Raw genomic sequence first — 22,126 nt, forward strand, 5'->3', positions numbered from 1 at the left:
TGGGTCTGCTCTAGTATACAGTTCATTACCAAGCCATTGGATGGGTCTGGTGTGGTATACAGTTCATTACGAAGCCATTGGATGGGTCTGGTGTGGTATACAGTACATTACCAAGCCATTGGATGGGTCTGCTCTAGTATACAGTTCATTACCAAGCCATTGGATGGGTCTGGTGTGGTATACAGTTCATTACCAAGCCATTGGATGGGTCTGGTGTGGTATACAGTACATTACCAAGCCATTGGATGGGTCTGCTCTAGTATACAGTTCATTACCAAGCCATTGGATGGGTCTGGTGTGGTATACAGTTAATTACCAAGCCATTGGATGGGTCTGGTGTGGTATACAGTTAATTACCAAGCCATTGGATGGGTCTGGTGTGGTATACAGTTCATTACCAAGCCATTGGATGGGTCTGGTGTGGTATACAGTTCATTACCAAGCCATTGGATGGTTCTGGTGTGGTATACAGTTAATTACCAAGCCATTGGATGGGTCTAGTGTGGTATACAGGTCATTACCAAGCCATTGGATGGGTCTGCTCTAGTATACAGTTCATTACCAAGCCATTGGATGGGTCTGGTGTGGTATACAGTTCATTACCAAGCCATTGGATGGGTCTGGTGTGGTATACAGTTCATTACCAAGCCATTGGATGGGTCTGCTCTAGTATACAGTTCATTACCAAGCCATTGGATGGGTCTGGTGTGGTATACAGTTCATTACCAAGCCATTGGATGGGTCTGGTGTGGTATACAGTTCATTACCAAGCCATTGGATGGGTCTGGTGTAGTATACAGTTCATTACCAAGCCATTGGATGGGTCTGTCTAGTATACAGTTCATTACCAAGCCATTGGATGGTCTGGTGTGGTATACAGTTCATTACCAAGCCATTGGATGGGTCTGGTGTGGTATACTGTTCATTACCAAGCCATTGGATGGGTCTGGTGTGGTATACAGTTCATTACCAAGCCATTGGATGGGTCTGGTGTGGTATACAGTTCATTACCAAGCCATTGGATGGGTCTGGTGTGGTATACAGTTAATTACTAAGCCATTGGATGGGTCTGCTCTAGTATACAGTTCATTACCAAGCCATTGGATGGGTCTAGTGTGGTATACAGTTCATTACCAAGCCATTGGATGGGTCTGGTGTGGTATACAGTTAATTACCAATCCATTGGATGGGTCTGCTCTAGTATACAGTTCATTACCAAGCCATTGGATGGGTCTGGTGTGGTATACAGTTAATTACCAAGCCATTGGATGGGTCTGGTGTGGTATACAGTTAATTACCAAGCCATTGGACGGGTCTGGTGTGGTATACAGTTCATTACCAAGCCATTGGATGGGTCTGCTGTGGTATACAGTTAATTACCAAGCCATTGGATGGGTCTTGTGTGGTATACAGTTCATTACCAAGCCATTGGATGGGTCTGGTGTGGTATACAGTTCATTACCAAGCCATTGGATGGGTCTGCTCTAGTATACAGTTCATTACCAAGCCATTGGATGGGTCTGGTGTGGTATACAGTTAATTACCAAGCCATTGGATGGGTCTGGTGTGGTATACAGTTAATTACCAAGCCATTGGATGGGTCTTGTGTGGTATACAGTTCATTACCAAGCCATTGGATGGGTCTGCTGTGGTATACAGTTAATTACCAAGCCATTGGATGGGTCTTGTGTGGTATACAGTTCATTACCAAGCCATTGGATGGGTCTGGTGTGGTATACAGTTCATTACCAAGCCATTGGATGGGTCTGCTCTAGTATACAGTTCATTACCAAGCCATTGGATGGGTGTGGTGTGGTATACAGTTCATTACCAAGACATTGGATGGGTCTGGTGTGGTATACAGTTCATTATCAAGACATTGGATGGGTCTGGTGTGGTATACAGTTCATTAGCAAGCCATTGGATGGGTCTGGTGTGGTATACAGTTCATTACCAAGCCATTGGATGGGTCTAGTGTGGTATACAGTTCATTACCAAGCCATTGGATGGGTCTGCTCTAGTATACAGTTCATTACCAAGCCATTGGATGGGTCTGGTGTTGTATACAGTTCATTACCAAGCCATTGGATGGGTCTGGTGTGGTATACAGTTCATTACCCAGCCATTGGATGGGTCTGGTGTGGTATACAGTTCATTACCAAGCCATTGGATGGGTCTAGTGTTGTATACAGTTCATTACCAAGCCATTGGATGGGTCTGGTGTGGTATACAGTTCATTACCAAGCCATTGGATGGGTCTGCTGTGGTATACAGTTAATTACCAAGCCATTGGATGGGTCTTGTGTGGTATACAGTTCATTACCAAGCCATTGGATGGGTCTGGTGTGGTATACAGTTCATTACCAAGCCATTGGATGGGTCTGCTCTAGTATACAGTTCATTACCAAGCCATTGGATGGGTCTGGTGTGGTATACAGTTAATTACCAAGCCATTGGATGGGTCTGGTGTGGTATACAGTTAATTACCAAGCCATTGGATGGGTCTTGTGTGGTATACAGTTCATTACCAAGCCATTGGATGGGTCTGCTGTGGTATACAGTTAATTACCAAGCCATTGGATGGGTCTTGTGTGGTATACAGTTCATTACCAAGCCATTGGATGGGTCTGGTGTGGTATACAGTTCATTACCAAGCCATTGGATGGGTCTGCTCTAGTATACAGTTCATTACCAAGCCATTGGATGGGTCTGGTGTGGTATACAGTTCATTACCAAGACATTGGATGGGTCTGGTGTGGTATACAGTTCATTATCAAGACATTGGATGGGTCTGGTGTGGTATACAGTTCATTAGCAAGCCATTGGATGGGTCTGGTGTGGTATACAGTTCATTACCAAGCCATTGGATGGGTCTAGTGTGGTATACAGTTCATTACCAAGCCATTGGATGGGTCTAGTGTTGTATACAGTTCATTACCAAGCCATTGGATGGGTCTGGTGTGGTATACAGTTCATTACCAAGCCATTGGATGGGTCTGCTCTAGTATACAGTTCATTACCAAGCCATTGGATGGGTCTAGTGTTGTATACAGTTCATTACCAAGCCATTGGATGGGTCTGGTGTGGTATACAGTTCATTACCAAGCCATTGGATGGGTCTGCTGTGGTATACAGTTAATTACCAAGCCATTGGATGGGTCTTGTGTGGTATACAGTTCATTACCAAGCCATTGGATGGGTCTGGTGTGGTATACAGTTCATTACCAAGCCATTGGATGGGTCTGCTCTAGTATACAGTTCATTACCAAGCCATTGGATGGGTCTGGTGTGGTATACAGTTAATTACCAAGCCATTGGATGGGTCTGGTGTGGTATACAGTTAATTACCAAGCCATTGGATGGGTCTTGTGTGGTATACAGTTCATTACCAAGCCATTGGATGGGTCTGCTGTGGTATACAGTTAATTACCAAGCCATTGGATGGGTCTTGTGTGGTATACAGTTCATTACCAAGCCATTGGATGGGTCTGGTGTGGTATACAGTTCATTACCAAGCCATTGGATGGGTCTGCTCTAGTATACAGTTCATTACCAAGCCATTGGATGGGTCTGGTGTGGTATACAGTTCATTACCAAGACATTGGATGGGTCTGGTGTGGTATACAGTTCATTATCAAGACATTGGATGGGTCTGGTGTGGTATACAGTTCATTAGCAAGCCATTGGATGGGTCTGGTGTGGTATACAGTTCATTACCAAGCCATTGGATGGGTCTAGTGTGGTATACAGTTCATTACCAAGCCATTGGATGGGTCTGCTCTAGTATACAGTTCATTACCAAGCCATTGGATGGGTCTGGTGTTGTATACAGTTCATTACCAAGCCATTGGATGGGTCTGGTGTGGTATACAGTTCATTACCCAGCCATTGGATGGGTCTGGTGTGGTATACAGTTCATTACCAAGCCATTGGATGGGTCTAGTGTTGTATACAGTTCATTACCAAGCCATTGGATGGGTCTGGTGTGGTATACAGTTCATTACCAAGCCATTGGATGGGTCTGCTCTAGTATACAGTTCATTACCAAGCCATTGGATGGGTCTGGTGTGGTATACAGTTCATTACCAAGCCATTGGATGGGTCTGGTGTGGTATACAGTTCAAATCAAATCAAATCAAATTTTATTTGTCACATACACATGGTTAGCAGATGTTAATGCGAGTGTAGCGAAATGCTTGTGCTTCTAGTTCTGACAATGCAGTAATAACGAACAAGTAATCTAACTAACAATTCCAAAAAACTACTGTCTTATACACAGTGTAAGGGGATAAAGTATATGTACATAAGGATATATGAATGAGTGATGGTACAGAGCAGCATAGGCAAGATACAGTAGATGATATCGAGTACAGTATATACATATGAGATGAGTATGTAAACCAAGTGGGATAGTTAAAGTGGCTAATGATACATGTATTACATAAGGATGCAGTCGATGATATAGAGTACAGTATCTACGTATGCATATGAGATGAATAATGTAGGGTAAGTAACATTATATAAAGTAGCATTGTTTAAAGTGGCTAGTGATATATTTACATAATTTCCCATCAATTCCCATTATTAAAGTGGCTGGAGTAGAGTCAGTGTCATTGACAGTGTGTTGGCAGTAGCCACTCAATGTTAGTGGTGGCTGTTTAACAGTCTGATGGCCTTGAGATAGAAGCTGTTTTTCAGTCTCTCGGTCCCAGCTTTGATGCACCTGTACTGACCTCGCCTTCTGGATGACAGCGGGGTGAACAGGCAGTGGCTCGGGTGGTTGATGTCCTTGATGATCTTTATGGCCTTCCTGTAGCATCGGGTGGTGTAGGTGTCCTGGAGGGCAGGTAGTTTGCCCCGGTGATGCGTTGTGCAGACCTCACTACCCTCTGGAGAGCCTTACGGTTGAGGGCGGTGCAGTTGCCATACCAGGCGGTGATACAGCCTGCCAGGATGCTCTCGATTGTGCATCTGTAGAAGTTTGTGAGTGCATTTGGTGACAAGCCGAATTTCTTCAGCCTCCTGAGGTTGAAGAGGCGCTGCTGCGCCTTCCTCACGATGCTGTCTGTGTGAGTGGACCAATTCAGTTTGTCTGTGATGTGTATGCCGAGGAACTTAAAACTTGCTACCCTCTCCACTACTGTTCCATCGATGTGGATGGGGGTGTTCCCTCTGCTGTTTCCTGAAGTCCACAATCATCTCCTTAGTTTTGTTGACGTTGAGTGTGAGGTTATTTTCCTGACACCACACTCCGAGGGCCCTCACCTCCTCCCTGTAGGCCGTCTCGTCGTTGTTGGTAATCAAGCCTACCACTGTTGTGTCGTCCGCAAACTTGATGATTGAGTTGGAGGCATGCGTGGCCACGCAGTCGTGGGTGAACAGGGAGTACAGGAGAGGGCTCAGAACGCACCCTTGTGGGGCCCCAGTGTTGAGGATCAGCGGGGAGGAGATGTTGTTGCCTACCCTCACCACCTGGGGCGGCCCGTCAGGAAGTCCAGTACCCAGTTGCACAGGGCGGGGTCGAGACCCAGGGTCTCGAGCTTGATGACGAGCTTGGAGGGTACTATGGTGTTGAATGCCGAGCTGTAGTCGATGAACAGCATTCTCACATAGGTATTCCTCTTGTCCAGATGGGTTAGGGCAGTGTGCAGTGTGGTTGAGATTGCATCGTCTGTGGACCTATTTGGGCGGTAAGCAAATTGGAGTGGGTCTAGGGTGTCAGGTAGGGTGGAGGTGATATGGTCCTTGACTAGTCTCTCAAAGCACTTCATGATGACGGATGTGAGTGCTACGGGGCGGTAGTCGTTTAGCTCAATTACCTTAGCTTTCTTGGGAACAGGAACAATGGTGGCCCTCTTGAAGCATGTGGGAACAGCAGACTGGTATAGGGATTGATTGAATATGTCCGTAAACACACCGGCCAGCTGGTCTGCGCATGCTCTGAGGGCGCGGCTGGGGATGCCGTCTGGGCCTGCAGCCTTGCGAGGTTTAACACGTTTAAATGTCTTACACACTTCGGCTGCAGTGAAGGAGAGACCGCATGTTTTCGTTGCAGGCCGTGTCAGTGGCACTGTATTGTCCTCAAAGCGGGCAAAAAAGTTATTTAGTCTGCCTGGGAGCAAGACATCCTGGTCCGTGACTGGGCTGGGTTTCTTCCTGTAGTCCGTGATTGACTGTAGACCCTGCCACATGCCTCTGGTGTCTGAGCCGTTGAATTGAGATTCTACTTTGTCTCTGTACTGGCGCTTAGCTTGTTTGATAGCCTTGCGGAGGGAATAGCTGCACTGTTTGTATTCAGTCATGTTACCAGACACCTTGCCCTGATTAAAAGCAGTGGTTCGCGCCTTCAGTTTCACACGAATGCTGCCATCAATCCACGGTTTCTGGTTAGGGAATGTTTTAATCGTTGCTATGGGAACGACATCTTCAACGCACGTTCTAATGAACTCGCACACCGAATCAGCGTATTCGTCAATGTTGTTGTCTGACGCAATACGAAACATCTCCCCAGTCCACGTGATGGAAGCAGTCTTGGAGTGTGGAGTCAGCTTGGTCGGACCAGCGTTGGACAGACATCAGCGTGGGAGCCTCTTGTTTTAGTTTCTGTCTGTAGGCAGGGATCAACAAAATGGAGTCGTGGTCAGCTTTTCCGAAAGGTGGGCGGGGCAGGGCCTTATATGCGTCGCGGAAGTTAGAGTAACAATGATCCAGGGTCTTTCCACCCCTGGTTGCGCAATCGATATGCTGATAAAATTTAGGGAGTCTTGTTTTCAGATTAGCCTTGTTAAAATCCCCAGCTACAATGAATGCAGCCTCCGGATAAATCGTTTACAGTTTGCAGAGAGTTAAATAAAGTTTGTTCAGAGCCATCGATGTGTCTGCTTGGGGGGGATATATACGGCTGTGATTATAATCGAAGAGAATTCTCTTGGTAGATAATGCAGTCTACATTTGATTGTGAGGAATTCTAAATCAGGTGAACAGAAGGATTTGAGTTCCTGTGTGTTTCTTTCATCACACCATGTCACGTTGGCCATGAGGCATACGCCCCCGCCCCTCTTCTTACCAGAAAGATGTTTGTTTCTGTCGGCGCGATGCGTGGAGAAACCCGCTGGCTGCACCAGTTCATTACCAAGCCATTGGATGGGTCTAGTGTGGTATACAGTTCATTACCAAGCCATTGAATGGGTCTGGTGTGGTATACAGTTCATTACCAAGCCATTGGATGGGTCTGCTCTAGTATACAGTTCATTACCAAGCCATTGGATGGGTCTGTTGTGGTATACAGTTCATTACCAAGCCATTGGATGGGTCTGCTCTAGTATACAGTTCATTAGCAAGCCATTGGATGGGTCTGTTGTGGTATACAGTTCATTACCAAGCCATTGGATGGGTCTGCTCTAGTATACAGTTCATTACCAAGCCATTGGATGGGTCTGTTGTGGTATACAGTTCATTACCAAGCCATTGGATGGGTCTGTTGTGGTATACAGTTCATTACCAAGCCATTGGATGGGTCTGGTGTGTTATACAGTTCATTACCAAGCCATTGGATGGGTCTGCTCTAGTATACAGTTCATTACCAAGCCATTGGATGGGTCTGGTGTGGTATACAGTTCATTACCAAGCCATTGGATGGGTCTGCTCTAGTATACAGTTCATTACCAAGCCATTGGATGGGTCTGGTGTGGTATACAGTTCATTACCAAGCCATTGGATGGGTCTGGTGTGGAATACAGTTCATTACCAAGCCATTGGATGGGTCTAGTGTTGTATACAGTTCATTACCAAGCCATTGGATGGGTCTGGTGTGGTATACAGTTCATTACCAAGCCATTGGATGGGTCTGGTGTGGTATACAGTTCATTTCCAAGCCATTGGATGGGTCTGGTGTGGTATACAGTTCATTACGGTCTCAGTTGAGTAGCAGTCTGAGCCACATAGATGCATCAGATAGTATACCTTTGGTCCTGCCACACACATATCACTGGTTAGAGTCTTATTTTCCCCATGAGATGTATGAACCAAATTCTATGTGATAAGGATACTTAAATGATTCCACCTAATGTAACCTTCTGCATCACTGACACCATTTACAGATAGATAGCCAGGGGCATTCTCCAACACTCAGATCTTTACAGATAGATAGCCAGGGGCATGCTCCAACACTTAGACATCTTTACTGATAGATAGCCAGGGGCATGCTCCAACACTTAGACATCATTACAGATAGATAGCCAGGGGCACGCTCTAACACTCAGATCTTTACTGATAGCTAGCCAGGGGCATGCTCCAACACTTAGACATCTTTACTGATAGATAGCCAGGGGCATGCTCCAACACTTAGACATCTTTACTGATAGATAGCCAGGGGCACGCTCCAACACTTAGACATCTTTACAGATAGATAGCCAGGGGCACGCTCTAACACTCAGATCTTTACTGATAGATAGCCAGGGGCATGCTCCAACACTTAGACATCTTTACTGATAGCTAGCCAGGGGCATTCTCCAACACTTAGACATCTTTACTGATAGATAGCCAGGGGCATGCTCCAACACTTAGACATCTTTACAGATAGATAGCCAGGGGCATGCTCCAACACTTAGACATCTTTACTGATAGATAGCCAGGGGCACGCTCTAACACTCAGATCTTTACTGATAGCTAGCCAGGGGCATGCTCCAACACTCAGACACCATTTACTGATAGATTGCCTGGGGCACGCTCCAACACTCAGATCTTTACTGATAGATAGCCAGGGGCATGCTCCAACACCCTGGCTATCTATCAGTAAACCCCAGGAAGAGTAGCTTCTTATTTGACAGGAACTAATGTGGATCCATAATAAACCCCAGGAAGAATAGCTGCTGCCTTGGTAGGAACTAATGGGGATCCATAGTAACCCCAGGAAGAGTATCTGCTGCCTTGGCAGGAACTAATGGGGATCCATTATAAACCTCAGGAAGAGTAGATGCTGCCTTGGCAGGAACTAATGGGGATCCATAATAAACACCAGGAAGAGTAGCTGCTGCTGTGACAGGAACTAATGGGGATCCATAATAAACCCCAGGAAGAGTAGCTTCTTATTTGACAGGAACTAATGGGGATCCATTATAAATACAAATACAAATAAAATGGCTTTCTAGCAATGATCAACCACCAATTTGTGAGAGCTTGAAGAATAAAAAAATAAATTATGTGCAAATATTGTACAATCCAGGTGTGGAAAGCTCTTAGAGTCTTACCCAGAAAGACTCACACCTGTAATCCCTGCCAAAGGTGATTCTAACATGTAATGACTCAGGGGTGTGAATAGTATTTCTGTATTTAATTTTCAATACATTTGCAAAAACATTTAAACATGTTTTCACTTTGTCATTGTGTTTAGATGGGTGAGAAAAAAAACAATTGAATCAATTTTGAATTCAGGCTGTAACACAATGTGTAATAAGTCAAGGGGTATGAATACTTTCTGAAGGCACTGTAATGTAATCTATGTCTTACAGCTCTGAGGACATTGTGGTGAAGCTGAACGGCAGTCAGCTGACGATGGACTACCTGGAAGAGGTTGGTTTTAACGAGCCGATCCTGGTTCTGAAGAAGGACGGTCTGGGGATGTCCATGCCCGCTCCTACCTTCTACATCAATGATGTGGAGAACCATGTTGGTACGTATAGTCCTGTCTCTGTCTACTTCTCTAACAGCTTTAGTAATACTTGTGGATGTCCACGTTCTACATTTCCGTCGGTAATGACTGAACCTATGTCTCTAAATAACTAATTGTTTTCCTACAGTAAGTTACGTAGGACTACTTTACTGATCTCCATCAGATGCTCCTACCCTCTCTCTCTTTTTACAAAATGCTTTTGCTGGTGCAAGCGCACAGCTTTTCATATCACTCATCCAGTGCGAGGTGCTACGTTGTCTAAATAACTCAAGTGGCTAGTTTGCCTGTCTGTAAAGAGAAGGGCAGGCTGTACGTTGATCATGCTGCTCTGATTGGATAGAGCGATACTGTATATTTCTCCATCCATTCGCTTCATAATTTCACACGATCACTTCTCTTGGCCTGATTCAGTCTGATTATTTATATTACTTCTGCCTCCTATTAGCCTGATCATTTAGATTACTTCTGCCTCCTATTAGCCTGCTCATTTAGATTACTTCTGCCTCCTATTAGCCTGCTCATTTAGATTACTTCTGCCTCCTATTAGCCTGATCATTTAGATGACTTTTGCCTCCTGGTAGCCTGATCATTTAGATGACTTTTGCCTCCCGTTAGCCTGATCATTTAGATTAATTCTGCCTCCTATTAGCCTGATCATTTAGATTACTTTCGCCTCCTGTTAGCCTGCTACTATGATACATCAATAGGCGAAGACATTTGCCAGCAAGCTATCAATGTGCATAATATCTAACAAGCTATCAATGTGCATAATATCTAACAAGCTATCAATGTGCATAATATCTAACAAGCTATCAATGTGCATAATATCTAACAAGCTCTCAATGTGCATAATATCTAACAAGCTATCAATGTGCATAATATCTAACAAGCTATCAATGTGCATAATATCTAACAAGCTATCAATGTGCATAATATCTAACAAGCTCTCAATGTGCATAATATCTAACAAGCTATCAATGTGCATAATATCTAACAAGCTATCAATGTGCATAATATCTAACAAGCTCTCAATGTGCATAATATCTAACAAGCTATCAATGTGCATAATATCTAACAAGCTATCAATGTGCATAATATCTAACAAGCTCTCAATGTGCATAATATCTAACAAGCTCTCAATGTGCATAATATCTAACAAGCTCTCAATGTGCATAATATCTAACAAGCTATCAATGTGCACAATATCTAACAAGCTCTCAATGTGCATAATATCTAACAAGCTATCAATGTGCATAATATCTAACAAGCTCTCAATGTGCATAATATCTAATAATCTATCAATGTGCATAATATCTAACAAGCTCTCAATGTGCATAATATCTAATAAGCTATCAATGTGCATAATATCTAACAAGCTATCAATGTGCATAATATCTAATAAGCTATCAATGTGCACATTTTCTGACATAGGTAGCCTAGTGGTTAGAGCGTTGGACCACTAACCGAAAGGTTGGAAGATCAAATCCCAGAGCTGACAAGGTAGAAATCTGTCGTTCTGCCACTGAACAAGGCAGTTCACCCACTGTTCCAAGGCAGTCACTGAAAATAAGAATTTGCTCTTAACTGACTTGGCTAGTTAAATAACAGATCAAAATCAATAACAAGCGGGGCAAGGGTAGGTAAAAAATATGAAATGCTAATTAAAGGTGACCATCACGTTGGCAACCAAACAATCATGTCCTGCATTTTATCAATACATTTCAGTCAGACATACCAACCTGTTTCCATCAGACATACCAACCTGTCTCAGACGTTCCGACCTGTCTCAGTCAGACGTTCCGACCTGTCTGTCAGACGTTCCGACCTGTCTCAGTCAGGCGTTCCGACCTGTCTCAGTCAGGCGTTCTGACCTGTCTCAGTCAGGCGTTCCGACCTGTCTCAGTCAGGCGTTCCGACCTGTCTCAGTCAGACCTTCCGACCTGTCTCAGTCAGACGTTCCGACCTGTCTCAGTCAGGCGTTCCGACCTGTCTCAGTCAGGCGTTCCGACCTGTCTCAGTCAGGCGTTCCGACCTGTCTCAGTCAGGCGTTCCGACCTGTCTCAGTCAGGCGTTCCGACCTGTCTCAGTCAGATGTTCCGACCTGTCTCAGTCAGGCGTTCCGACCTGTCTCAGTCAGGCGTTCCGACCTGTCTCAGTCAGACGTTCCGACCTGTCTCAGTCAGGCGTTCCGACCTGTCTCAGTCAGACGTTCCAACATGTCTCAGTCAGACATACCAACCTGTCTCAGACGTTCCGACCTGTCTCAGTCAGACATTCCAACCTGTTTCCATCAGACATACAAACCTGTCTCAGTCAGGCGTTCCGACCTGTCTCAGTCAGACGTTCCAACATGTCTCAGTCAGACATACCAACCTATCTCAGACGTTCCGACCTGTCTCAGTCAGACATTCCAACCTGTTTCCATCAGACATACAAACCTGTCTCAGTCAGGCGTTCCGACCTGTCTCAGTCAGGCGTTCCGACCCGTTTCAGTCAGGCGTTCCGACCCGTCTCAGTCAGACGTTCCGACCTGTCTCAGTCAGGTGTTCCGACCTGTCTCTGTCAGACATTCCGACCTGTCTCAGTCAGACATTCCGACCTGTCTCAGTCAGACATTCCGACCTGTCTCTCTCAGACATTCCAACCTGTCTCTGTCAGACATTCCGACCTGTCTCAGTCAGACATTCCGACCTGTCTCTGTCAGACATTCCGACCTGTCTCAGTCAGACATTCCGACCTGTCTCAGTCAGACATTCCGACCTGTCTCAGTCAGACATTCCGACCTGTCTCTGTCAGACATTCCGACCTGTCTCAGTCAGACATTCCGACCTGTCTCAGTCAGACGTTCCGACCTGTCTCAGTCAGACGTTCCGACCTGTCTCAGTCAGACGTTCCGACCTGTCTCAGTCAGACAATCCGACCTGTCTCTCTCAGACAATCCGACCTGTCTCTCTCAGACATTCCGACCTGTCTCTCTCAGACATTCCAACCTGTCTCTGTCAGACATTCCGACCTGTCTCAGTCAGACATGTCTCTGTCAGACCTGTCTCAGTCAGACATTCCGACCTGTCTCAGTCAGACATTCCGACCTGTCTCAGTCAGACATTCCGACCTGTCTCAGTCAGACATTCCGACCTGTCTCAGTCAGACATTCTCGACCTGTCTCAGTCAGACAATCCGACCTGTCTCAGTCAGACAATCCGACCTGTCTCAGTCAGACAATCCGACCTGTCTCAGTCAGACATTCCGACCTGTCTCAGTCAGACATTCCGACCTGTCTCAGTCAGACAATCCGACCTGTCTCAGTCAGACAATCCGACCTGTCTCAGTCAGACAATCCGACCTGTCTCAGTCAGACAATCCGACCTGTCTCAGTCAGACAATCCGACCTGTCTCAGTCAGACATTCCGACCTGTCTCAGTCAGACATTCCGACCTGTCTCAGTCAGACAATCCGACCTGTCTCAGTCAGACATTCCGACCTGTCTCAGTCAGACGTTCCGACCTGTCTCAGTCAGACGTTCCGACCTGTCTCAGTCAGACGTTCCGACCTGTCTCAGTCAGACAATCCGACCTGTCTCTCTCAGACAATCCGACCTGTCTCTCTCAGACATTCCGACCTGTCTCTCTCAGACATTCCAACCTGTCTCTGTCAGACATTCCGACCTGTCTCAGTCAGACATTCCGACCTGTCTCTGTCAGACATTCCGACCTGTCTCAGTCAGACATTCCGACCTGTCTCAGTCAGACATTCCGACCTGTCTCAGTCAGACATTCTCGACCTGTCTCAGTCAGACATTCCGACCTGTCTCAGTCAGACATTCCGACATTCAGACATCGACCTGTCTCAGTCAGACCTTCAACCTTCCGACCTGTCTCCAGTCAGACCTGTCAATCCGACCTGTCTCAGTCAGACAATCCAGACCTGTCTCAGTCAGACAATCCGACCTGTCTCAGTCAGACATTCCGACCTGTCTCAGTCAGACATTCCGACCTGTCTCAGTCAGAGACAATCCGACCTGTCTCAGTCAGACAATCCGACCTGTCTCAGTCAGACAATCCGACCTGTCTCAGTCAGACAATCCGACCTGTCTCAGTCAGACAATCCGACCTGTCTCAGTCAGACATTCCGACCTGTCTCAGTCAGACAAGACATTCCGACCTGTCTCAGTCAGACAATCCGACCTGTCTCAGTCAGACATTCCGACCTGTCTCAGTCAGACATTCTCGACATTCTGTCTCTCAGACATTCCGACCTGTCTCTCAGTCAGACATTCCGACCTGTCTCAGTCAGACATTCCGACCTGTCTCAGTCAGACATTCCGACCTGTCTCAGTCAGACATTCCGACCTGTCTCAGTCAGACATTCCGACCTGTCTCAGTCAGACATTCCGACCTGTCTCAGTCAGACAATCCGTCAGACATTCCGACCTGTCTCTGTCAGACATTCCGACCTGTCTCAGTCAGACATTCACCTGTCTCAGTCAGACAATCCGACCTGTCTCAGTCAGACATTCCGACCTGTCTCAGTCAGACATTCCGACCTGTCTCAGTCAGACATTCCGACCTGTCTCAGTCAGACATTCCGACCTGTCTCAGTCAGACATTCCGACCTGTCTCAGTCAGACAATCCGACCTGTCTCAGTCAGACATTCCGACCTGTCTCGACCTGTCTCAGTCAGACATTCCGACCTGTCTCAGTCAGACATTCCGACCTGTCTCAGTCAGACATTCTCAGACCTGTCTCAGTCAGACAATCCGACCTGTCTCAGTCAGACATTCCGACCTGTCTCAGTCAGACAATCCGACCTGTCTCAGTCAGACATTCCGACCTGTCTCAGTCAGACATTCCGACCTGTCTCAGTCAGACAATCCGACCTGTCTCAGTCAGACATTCCTGACCTGTCTCTCTCTGTCTCACATTCCAACCTGTCTCTGTCAGACAATCCGACCTGTCTCAGTCAGACATTCCGACCTGTCTCAGTCAGACATTCCGACCTGTCTCAGTCAGACAATCCGACCTGTCTCAGTCAGACATTCCGACCTGTCTCTCTCTGACATTCCAACCTGTCTGTCATGTTGAAAAGATGTATCATCAGGATGTGGTAGTTTACTGATGATGAACACTTCTCCAATCGTTGTTGAGATCTGATATTCCATCCAGCTCTAGAGGAGACATAGGCCAATGTCATAGTCCTATCATCAACCAATCACATATCTCATGTCCTTTTGGGCTAAATTCCATCTAAACTTGGAGAGGTAGTAATTACTTACAAAAAGCGTGCTTCTGATGAAGAGCTACACATAGCCGTATTAGACTGAAAGATATTAGGTCATTTTGTCAAATGTGTTTGGCTCTCCATCCTTATTAGTTGCTCAGTCACTATATTTGTTGCTACTCAGTCCTGTTTTATGTCCCTTCCTTTTTTTACATTCCCTGAGATCAAGCAGAAGTGTTTCCTTGGCCAAATTTTCCCAGATTTTCATAAAACAGCCGCACATGTAGTCTCTCATTTCTGCATCACCAACATTGCACTCGGCAAAAGATTATTCTACCTGCACCTCAATTATGTGTTGCCATAGCCCCCATTTCTCACAATGTTCTGAAAAATCATCCTGTTGTCCCACATTAGTGTATTTTAACTTTTGTCGTCCTATATCAACAGTCAATTTACAGATACGATTACAAATACTCGTATCGCCAGGTTGACCACCCCTGGAGGTTAATACTTTGCTGACAGGAACCAGTAGTAATATGATTTGTCCACCAGAGAGCGCTGCTGTCAGCGGTTTTGATCTCTGCTGACACACTAATGCTTGTGACTGACACATCTGCTACTTCTACTGCTTTCTACTGAGCAGCCTAGTTAGCAACACATCTGATACTTCTCCTTTATACTGAGCAGCCTAGTTAGGAACACATCTGCTACTTCTACTGCTTTATACTGAGCAGCCTAGTTAGGAACACATCTGCTACTTCTCCTTTAAATCAAATCAAATCAAATTAAATTTTATTTGTCACATACACATGGTTAGCAGATGTTAATGCGAGTGTAGCGAAATGCTTGTGCTTCTAGTTCCGACAATGCAGTAATAATCCAACAAGTAATCTAACTAACAATTCCAAAAAAAACTACTGTCTTATACACAGTGTAAGGGGATAAAGAATATGTACATAAAGATATATGAATGAGTGATGGTACAGAGCAGCTTAGGCAAGATACAGTAGATGGTATCGAGTACAGTATATACATATGAGATGAGTATGTAAACAAAGTGGCATAGTTAAAGTGGCTAGTGATACATGTATTACATAAGGATGCAGTAGATGATATAGAGTACAGTATATACGTATAAATATGAGATGAATAATGTAGGGTATGTAACGTCTCGTCGTTGTTGGTAATCAAGCCTACCACTGTTGTGTCGTCCGCAATCTTGATGATTGAGTTGGAGGCGTGCGTGGCCACGCAGTCGTGGGTGAACAGGGAGTACAGGAGAGGGCTCAGAACGCACCCTTGTGGGGCCCCAGTGTTGAGGATCAGCGGGGTGGAGATGTTGTTGCCTACCCCTCACCACCTGGGGGTGGCCCGTCAGGAAGTCCAGCACCCAGTTGCACAGGGCGGGGTCGAGACCCAGGGTCTCGAGCTTGATGACGAGCTTGGAGGGTACTATGGTATTGAATGCCGAGCTGTAGTCGATGAACAGCATTCTCACATAGGTATTCCTCTTGTCCAGATGGGTTAGGGCAGTGTGGTTGAGATTGCATCGTCTGTGGACCTATTTGGGCGGTAAGCAAATTGGAGTGGGTCTAGGGTGTCAGGTAGGGTGGAGGTGATATGGTCCTTGACTAGTCTCTCAAAGCACTTCATGATGACGGAAGTGAGTGCTACAGGGCGGTAGTCGGTTAGCTCAGTTACCTTAGCTTTCTTGGGAACAGGAACAATGGTGGCCCTCTTGAAGCATGTGGGAACAGCAGACTGGTATAGGGATTGATTGAATATGTCCGTGAACACACCGGCCAGCTGGTCTGCGCATGCTCTGAGGGCGCGGCTGGGGATGCCGTCTGGGCCTGCAGCCTTGCGAGGGTTAACACGTTTAAATGTTTTACTCACCTCAGCTGCAGTGAAGGAGAGTCCGCATGTTTTCGTTGCAGGCCGTGTCAGTGGCACTGTATTGTCCTCAAAGCGGGCAAAAAAGTTATTTAGTCTGCCTGGGAGCAAGACATCCTGGTCCGTGACTGGGCTGGTTTTCTTCTTGTAGTCCGTGATTGACTGTAGACCCTGCCACATACCTCTTGTGTCTGAGCCGTTGAATTGAGATTCTACTTTGTCTCTATACTGACGCTTAGCTTGTTTGATAGCCTTGCGGAGGGAATAGCTGCACTGTTTGTATTCGGTCATGTTACCAGTCACCTTGCCCTGATTAAAAGCAGTGGTTCTTTATACTGAGCAGCCTAGTTAGGAACACATCTGCTACTTCTCCTTTATACTGAGCAGCCTAGTTAGCAACACATCTGCTACCTCTACTGCTTTATACTGAGCAGCCTAGTTAGGAACTCATCTGCTACTTCTCCTTTATACTGAGCAGCCTAGTTAGCAACACATCTGCTACTTCTACTGCTTTATACTGAGCAGCCTAGTTAGGAACACATCTGCTACTTCTACTGCTTTATACTGAGCAGCCTAGTTAGCAACACATCTGCTACTTCTACTGCTTTATACTGAGCAGCCTAGTTAGGAACACATCTGCTACTTCTACTGCTTTCTACTGAGCAGCCTAGTTAGCAACACATCTGCTACTTTTCTTTTATACTGAGCAGCCTTGTTAGCAACACATCTGCTACTTCTACTGCTTTATACTGAGCAGCCTAGTTAGCATCACATCTGCTACTTCTACTGCTTTATACTGAGCAGCCTAGTTAGCATCACATCTGCTACTTCTACTGCTTTATACTGAGCAGCCTAGTTAGGAACACATCTGCTACTTCTACTGCTTTATACTGAGCAGCCTAGTTAGGAACACATCTGCTACTTCTACTGCTTTATACTGAGCAGCCTAGTTAGGAACACATCTGCTACTTCTACTGCTTTATACTGAGCAGCCTAGTTAGGAACACATCTGCTACTTCTACTGCTTTATACTGAGCAGCCTAGTTCGCATCAAATCTGCCACTTCTTCTTTATACTGAGCAGCCAAGTTAGGAACACATCTGATACTTCTCCTTTGTACTGAGCAGCCTAGTTAGCAACACATCTGCTACCTCTACTGCTTTCTACTGAGCAGCCAAGTTAGCAACACATCTGCTACTTCTACTGCTTTCTACTGAACACATCTGCTACTTCTCCTTTCTACTGAGCAGCCTAGTTAGCAACACATCTGCTACTTCTCTTTTATACTGAGCAGCCTTGTTAGCAACACATCTGCTACTTCTACTGCTTTATACTGAGCAGCCTAGTTAGCAAAACATTGCTACCTCTACTGCTTTATACTGAGCAGCCTAGTTAGCATCACATTGCTACCTCTACTGCTTTCTACTGAGCAGCCTAGTTAGCATCACATTGCTACCTCTACTGCTTTCTACTGAGCAGCCTAGTTAGCAACACATCTGCTACTTCTACTGCTTTATACTGAGCAGCCTAGTTAGCAACACATTTGATACCTCTACTGCTTTATACTGAGCAGCCTAGTTAGCATCACATTGCTACCTCTACTGCTTTCTACTGAGCAGCCTAGTTAGCATCACATTGCTACCTCTACTGCTTTATACTGAGCAGCCTAGTTAGCAACACATCTGCTACTTCTACTGCTTTATACTGAGCAGCCTAGTTAGCAAAACATTTGGTACCTCTACTGTTTTATACTGAGCAGCCTAGTTAGCATCACATTGCTACTTCTACTGCTTTATACTGAGCAGCCTAGTTAGGAACACATCTGCTTCTTCTACTGCTTAATACTGAGCAGCCTAGTTAGGAACACATCTGCTACTTCTACTGCTTTATACTGAGCAGCCTAGTTAGCAACACATCTTCTACTACTACTGCCTTATACTGAGCAGCCTAGTTAGGAACACATCTGCTACTTCTACTGCTTTATACTGAGCAGCCTAGTTAGGAACACATCTGATACTTCTCCTTTCTACTGAGCAGCCTAGTTAGGAACACATCTGCTACTTCTACTGCTTTATACTGAGCAGCCTAGTTAGGAACACATCTGATACTTCTCCTTTCTACTGAGCAGCCTAGTTAGGAACACATCTGATACTTCTCCTTTGTACTGAGCAGCCTAGTTAGCAACACATCTGCTACTTTTCTTTTATACTGAGCAGCCTTGTTAGCAACACATCTGCTACTTCTACTGCTTTATACTGAGCAGCCTAGTTAGCATCACATCTGCTAATTCTACTGCTTTATACTGAGCAGCCTAGTTAGGAACACATCTGCTACTTCTACTGCTTTATACCATCTGCTACCTCTACTGCTTTATACTGAGCAGCCTAGTTCGCATCAAATCTGCCACTTCTTCTTTGTACTGAGCAGCCAAGTTAGGAACACATCTGATACTTCTCCTTTGTACTGAGCAGCCTAGTTAGCAACACATCTGCTACTTCTACTGCTTTATACTGAGCAGCCTAGTTAGGAGCACATCTGCTACCTCTACTGCTTTCTACTGAGCAGCCAAGTTAGCAACACATCTGCTACTTCTACTGCTTTCTACTGAACACATCTGCTACTTCTCCTTTCTACTGAGCAGCCTAGTTAGCAACACATCTGCTACTTCTCTTTTATACCTAGCAGCCTTGTTAGCAACACATCTGCTACTTCTACTGCTTTATACTGAGCAGCCTAGTTAGCAACACATCTGCTACTTCTACTGCTTTATACTGAGCAGCCTAGTTAGCAACACATCTGCTACTTCTACTGCTTTATACTGAGCAGCCTAGTTAGGAGCACATCTGCTACCTCTACTGCTTTCTACTGAGCAGCCAAGTTAGCAACACATCTGCTACTTCTCTTTTATACCTAGCAGCCTTGTTAGCAACACATCTGCTACTTCTACTGCTTTATACTGAGCAGCCTAGTTAGCAAAACATTTGGTACTTCTACTGCTTTCTACTGAACACATCTGCTACTTCTCCTTTCTACTGAGCAGCCTAGTTAGCAACACATCTGCTACTTCTCTTTTATACCTAGCAGCCTTGTTAGCAACACATCTGCTACTTCTACTGCTTTATACTGAGCAGCCTAGTTAGCAAAACATTTGGTACTTCTACTGCTTTATACTGAGCAGCCTAGTTAGCATCACATTGCTACCTCTACTGCTTTATACTGAGCAGCCTAGTTAGCAACACATCTGATACTTCTCCTTTATACTTAGCAGCCTAGTTAGGAACACATCTGATACTTCTCCTTTGTACTGAGCAGCCTAGTTAGCAACACATCTGCTACCTCTACTGCTTTATACTGAGCAGCCTGGTTAGCAACACATCTGCTACTTCTCCTTTATACTTAGCAGCCTAGTTAGGAACACATCTCATCAACTCACTGCCATTTAAAAACCTGCTCACTATTGATTTTCTCGTGTCTTTAATGTTTAATTAAGTTGCCTTTAACTGTTTGTATTAATCACTCCCAGGTCCAGACGTGGGTGTGGATGTGATAGATGTGACCAAGCAGACTGACAGTAAGATGAAGCTCAAGGACTTTGTAGATTACTACTACAGCACCAACAGGAAGAAAGTGTTAAACATTATCAACCTGGAGTTCTCTGACAAAAGGTAGGCACACACCTAAGAGGTCCACAGACACGTGTTCTCATGATACACATTGTGTAGCACAACACTTCTCCTGACTTTCTCTGATACAGATCATACTAAACAGTATTTTAATGTCATTATTATTAAACACCATTAAGATGATAATGATATTATAATGTTAATATTAACCCCTATGTATTTTATTGTATGTTTTTTATGGTAGTGTAGTGGCATGATTTGAATAGTGTTTATTTCTCTGTCTCTCAGAATGGACAGTATAGTGGAGAGCCCTCAGATTGTGCGGAGGTTGTCGTGGGTAGAGAACTACTGGCCAGACGATGCTCTCCTGGGGAAACCTAAAGTCACTAAGTACTGTCTGATCGGTGTTAAAGACAGCTACACTGACTTCCACATCGAGTGTGGAGGGGCCTCCGTATGGTACCACGTACTCAAGGTATGACACAGTTAATAACCTTATTGATGAATGAACTTTATTAAGGTACTGTAATGTCTGGTGCAACATACTCAAGGTTTTAATGTGATTTATTAGGATCCCCCCATTAGCCGACGCCAATGGTGACAGCTAGTTTTAGTTTTAGCTGGGGGTCTGACATATAATTAAAAATACATTACAGTCTAAATACATTACAATGGACATACATTAACATGTAGTGTACATTAACATGTAGTGTGTGTGTGCATTTCTCAGTTAAACATACATGTCAGTACATACACACAACATACATGTCAGTACATACACACAACATACATGTCAGTACATACACACAACATACATGTCAGTACATACACACAACATACATGCCAGTACATACACACAACATACATGCCAGTACATACACACAACATACATGTCAGTACATACACACAACATATATGTCAGTACATACATGCCAGTACATACACACAACATACATGTCAGTACATACACACAACATACATGTCAGTACATACACACAACATACATGTCAGTACATACACACAACATACATGTCAGTACATACACACAACATACATGTCAGTACATACACACAACATACATGCCAGTACATACACACAACATACATGCCAGTACATACACACAACATACATGTCAGTACATACACACAACATACATGTCAGTACATACACACAACATACATGTCAGTACATACACACAACATGCATGTCAGTACATACACACAACATACATGCCAGTACATACACACAACATATATGTCAGTACATACACACAACATATATGTCAGTACATACACACAACATACATGGCAGTACATACATGCCAGTACATACACACAACATACATGTCAGTACATACACACAACATACATGTCAGTACATACACACAACATACATGTCTGTACATACACACAACATACATGGCAGTACATACACACAACATACATGCCAGTACATACACACAACATATATGTCAGTACATACACACAACATACATGGCAGTACATACATGCCAGTACATACACACAACATACATGTCAGTACATACACACAACATACATGTCAGTACATACACACAACATACATGTGTGTCAACATGTGTGTCAGTGCTGTGTGTAAGTTGACTATGCAAATCATTTGGAATTTCCAACACATTAAATGTTCTTATAAAAACAAGAAGTGTCACAGTCAGTCTTTCTTCAACTCTTAGCCAATGAGAGACTG

At 44.8% G+C, this 22,126-nt stretch overlaps 1 protein-coding gene across 2 annotated transcripts in view; it reads left to right on the plus strand.

The window, feature by feature from the left end:
- Positions 1 to 22,126, plus strand: part of LOC112237494 (lysine-specific demethylase phf2-like) — a 146,684-nt gene that overhangs the window by 43,494 nt on the left and 81,064 nt on the right. For both annotated transcript variants that reach the window (XM_042329567.1, XM_042329572.1), the window contains exons 4-6: positions 9,510 to 9,670; positions 20,305 to 20,446; positions 20,693 to 20,879. In XM_042329567.1, coding sequence (XP_042185501.1) covers positions 9,510 to 9,670; positions 20,305 to 20,446; positions 20,693 to 20,879 — 490 coding nt within the window. The remainder of the gene's footprint in view (positions 1 to 9,509; positions 9,671 to 20,304; positions 20,447 to 20,692; positions 20,880 to 22,126) is intronic.

This window comes from Oncorhynchus tshawytscha, linkage group LG02 (genome assembly GCF_018296145.1).
Source record: "Oncorhynchus tshawytscha isolate Ot180627B linkage group LG02, Otsh_v2.0, whole genome shotgun sequence".
Lineage (NCBI taxonomy): Eukaryota > Metazoa > Chordata > Actinopteri > Salmoniformes > Salmonidae > Oncorhynchus > Oncorhynchus tshawytscha.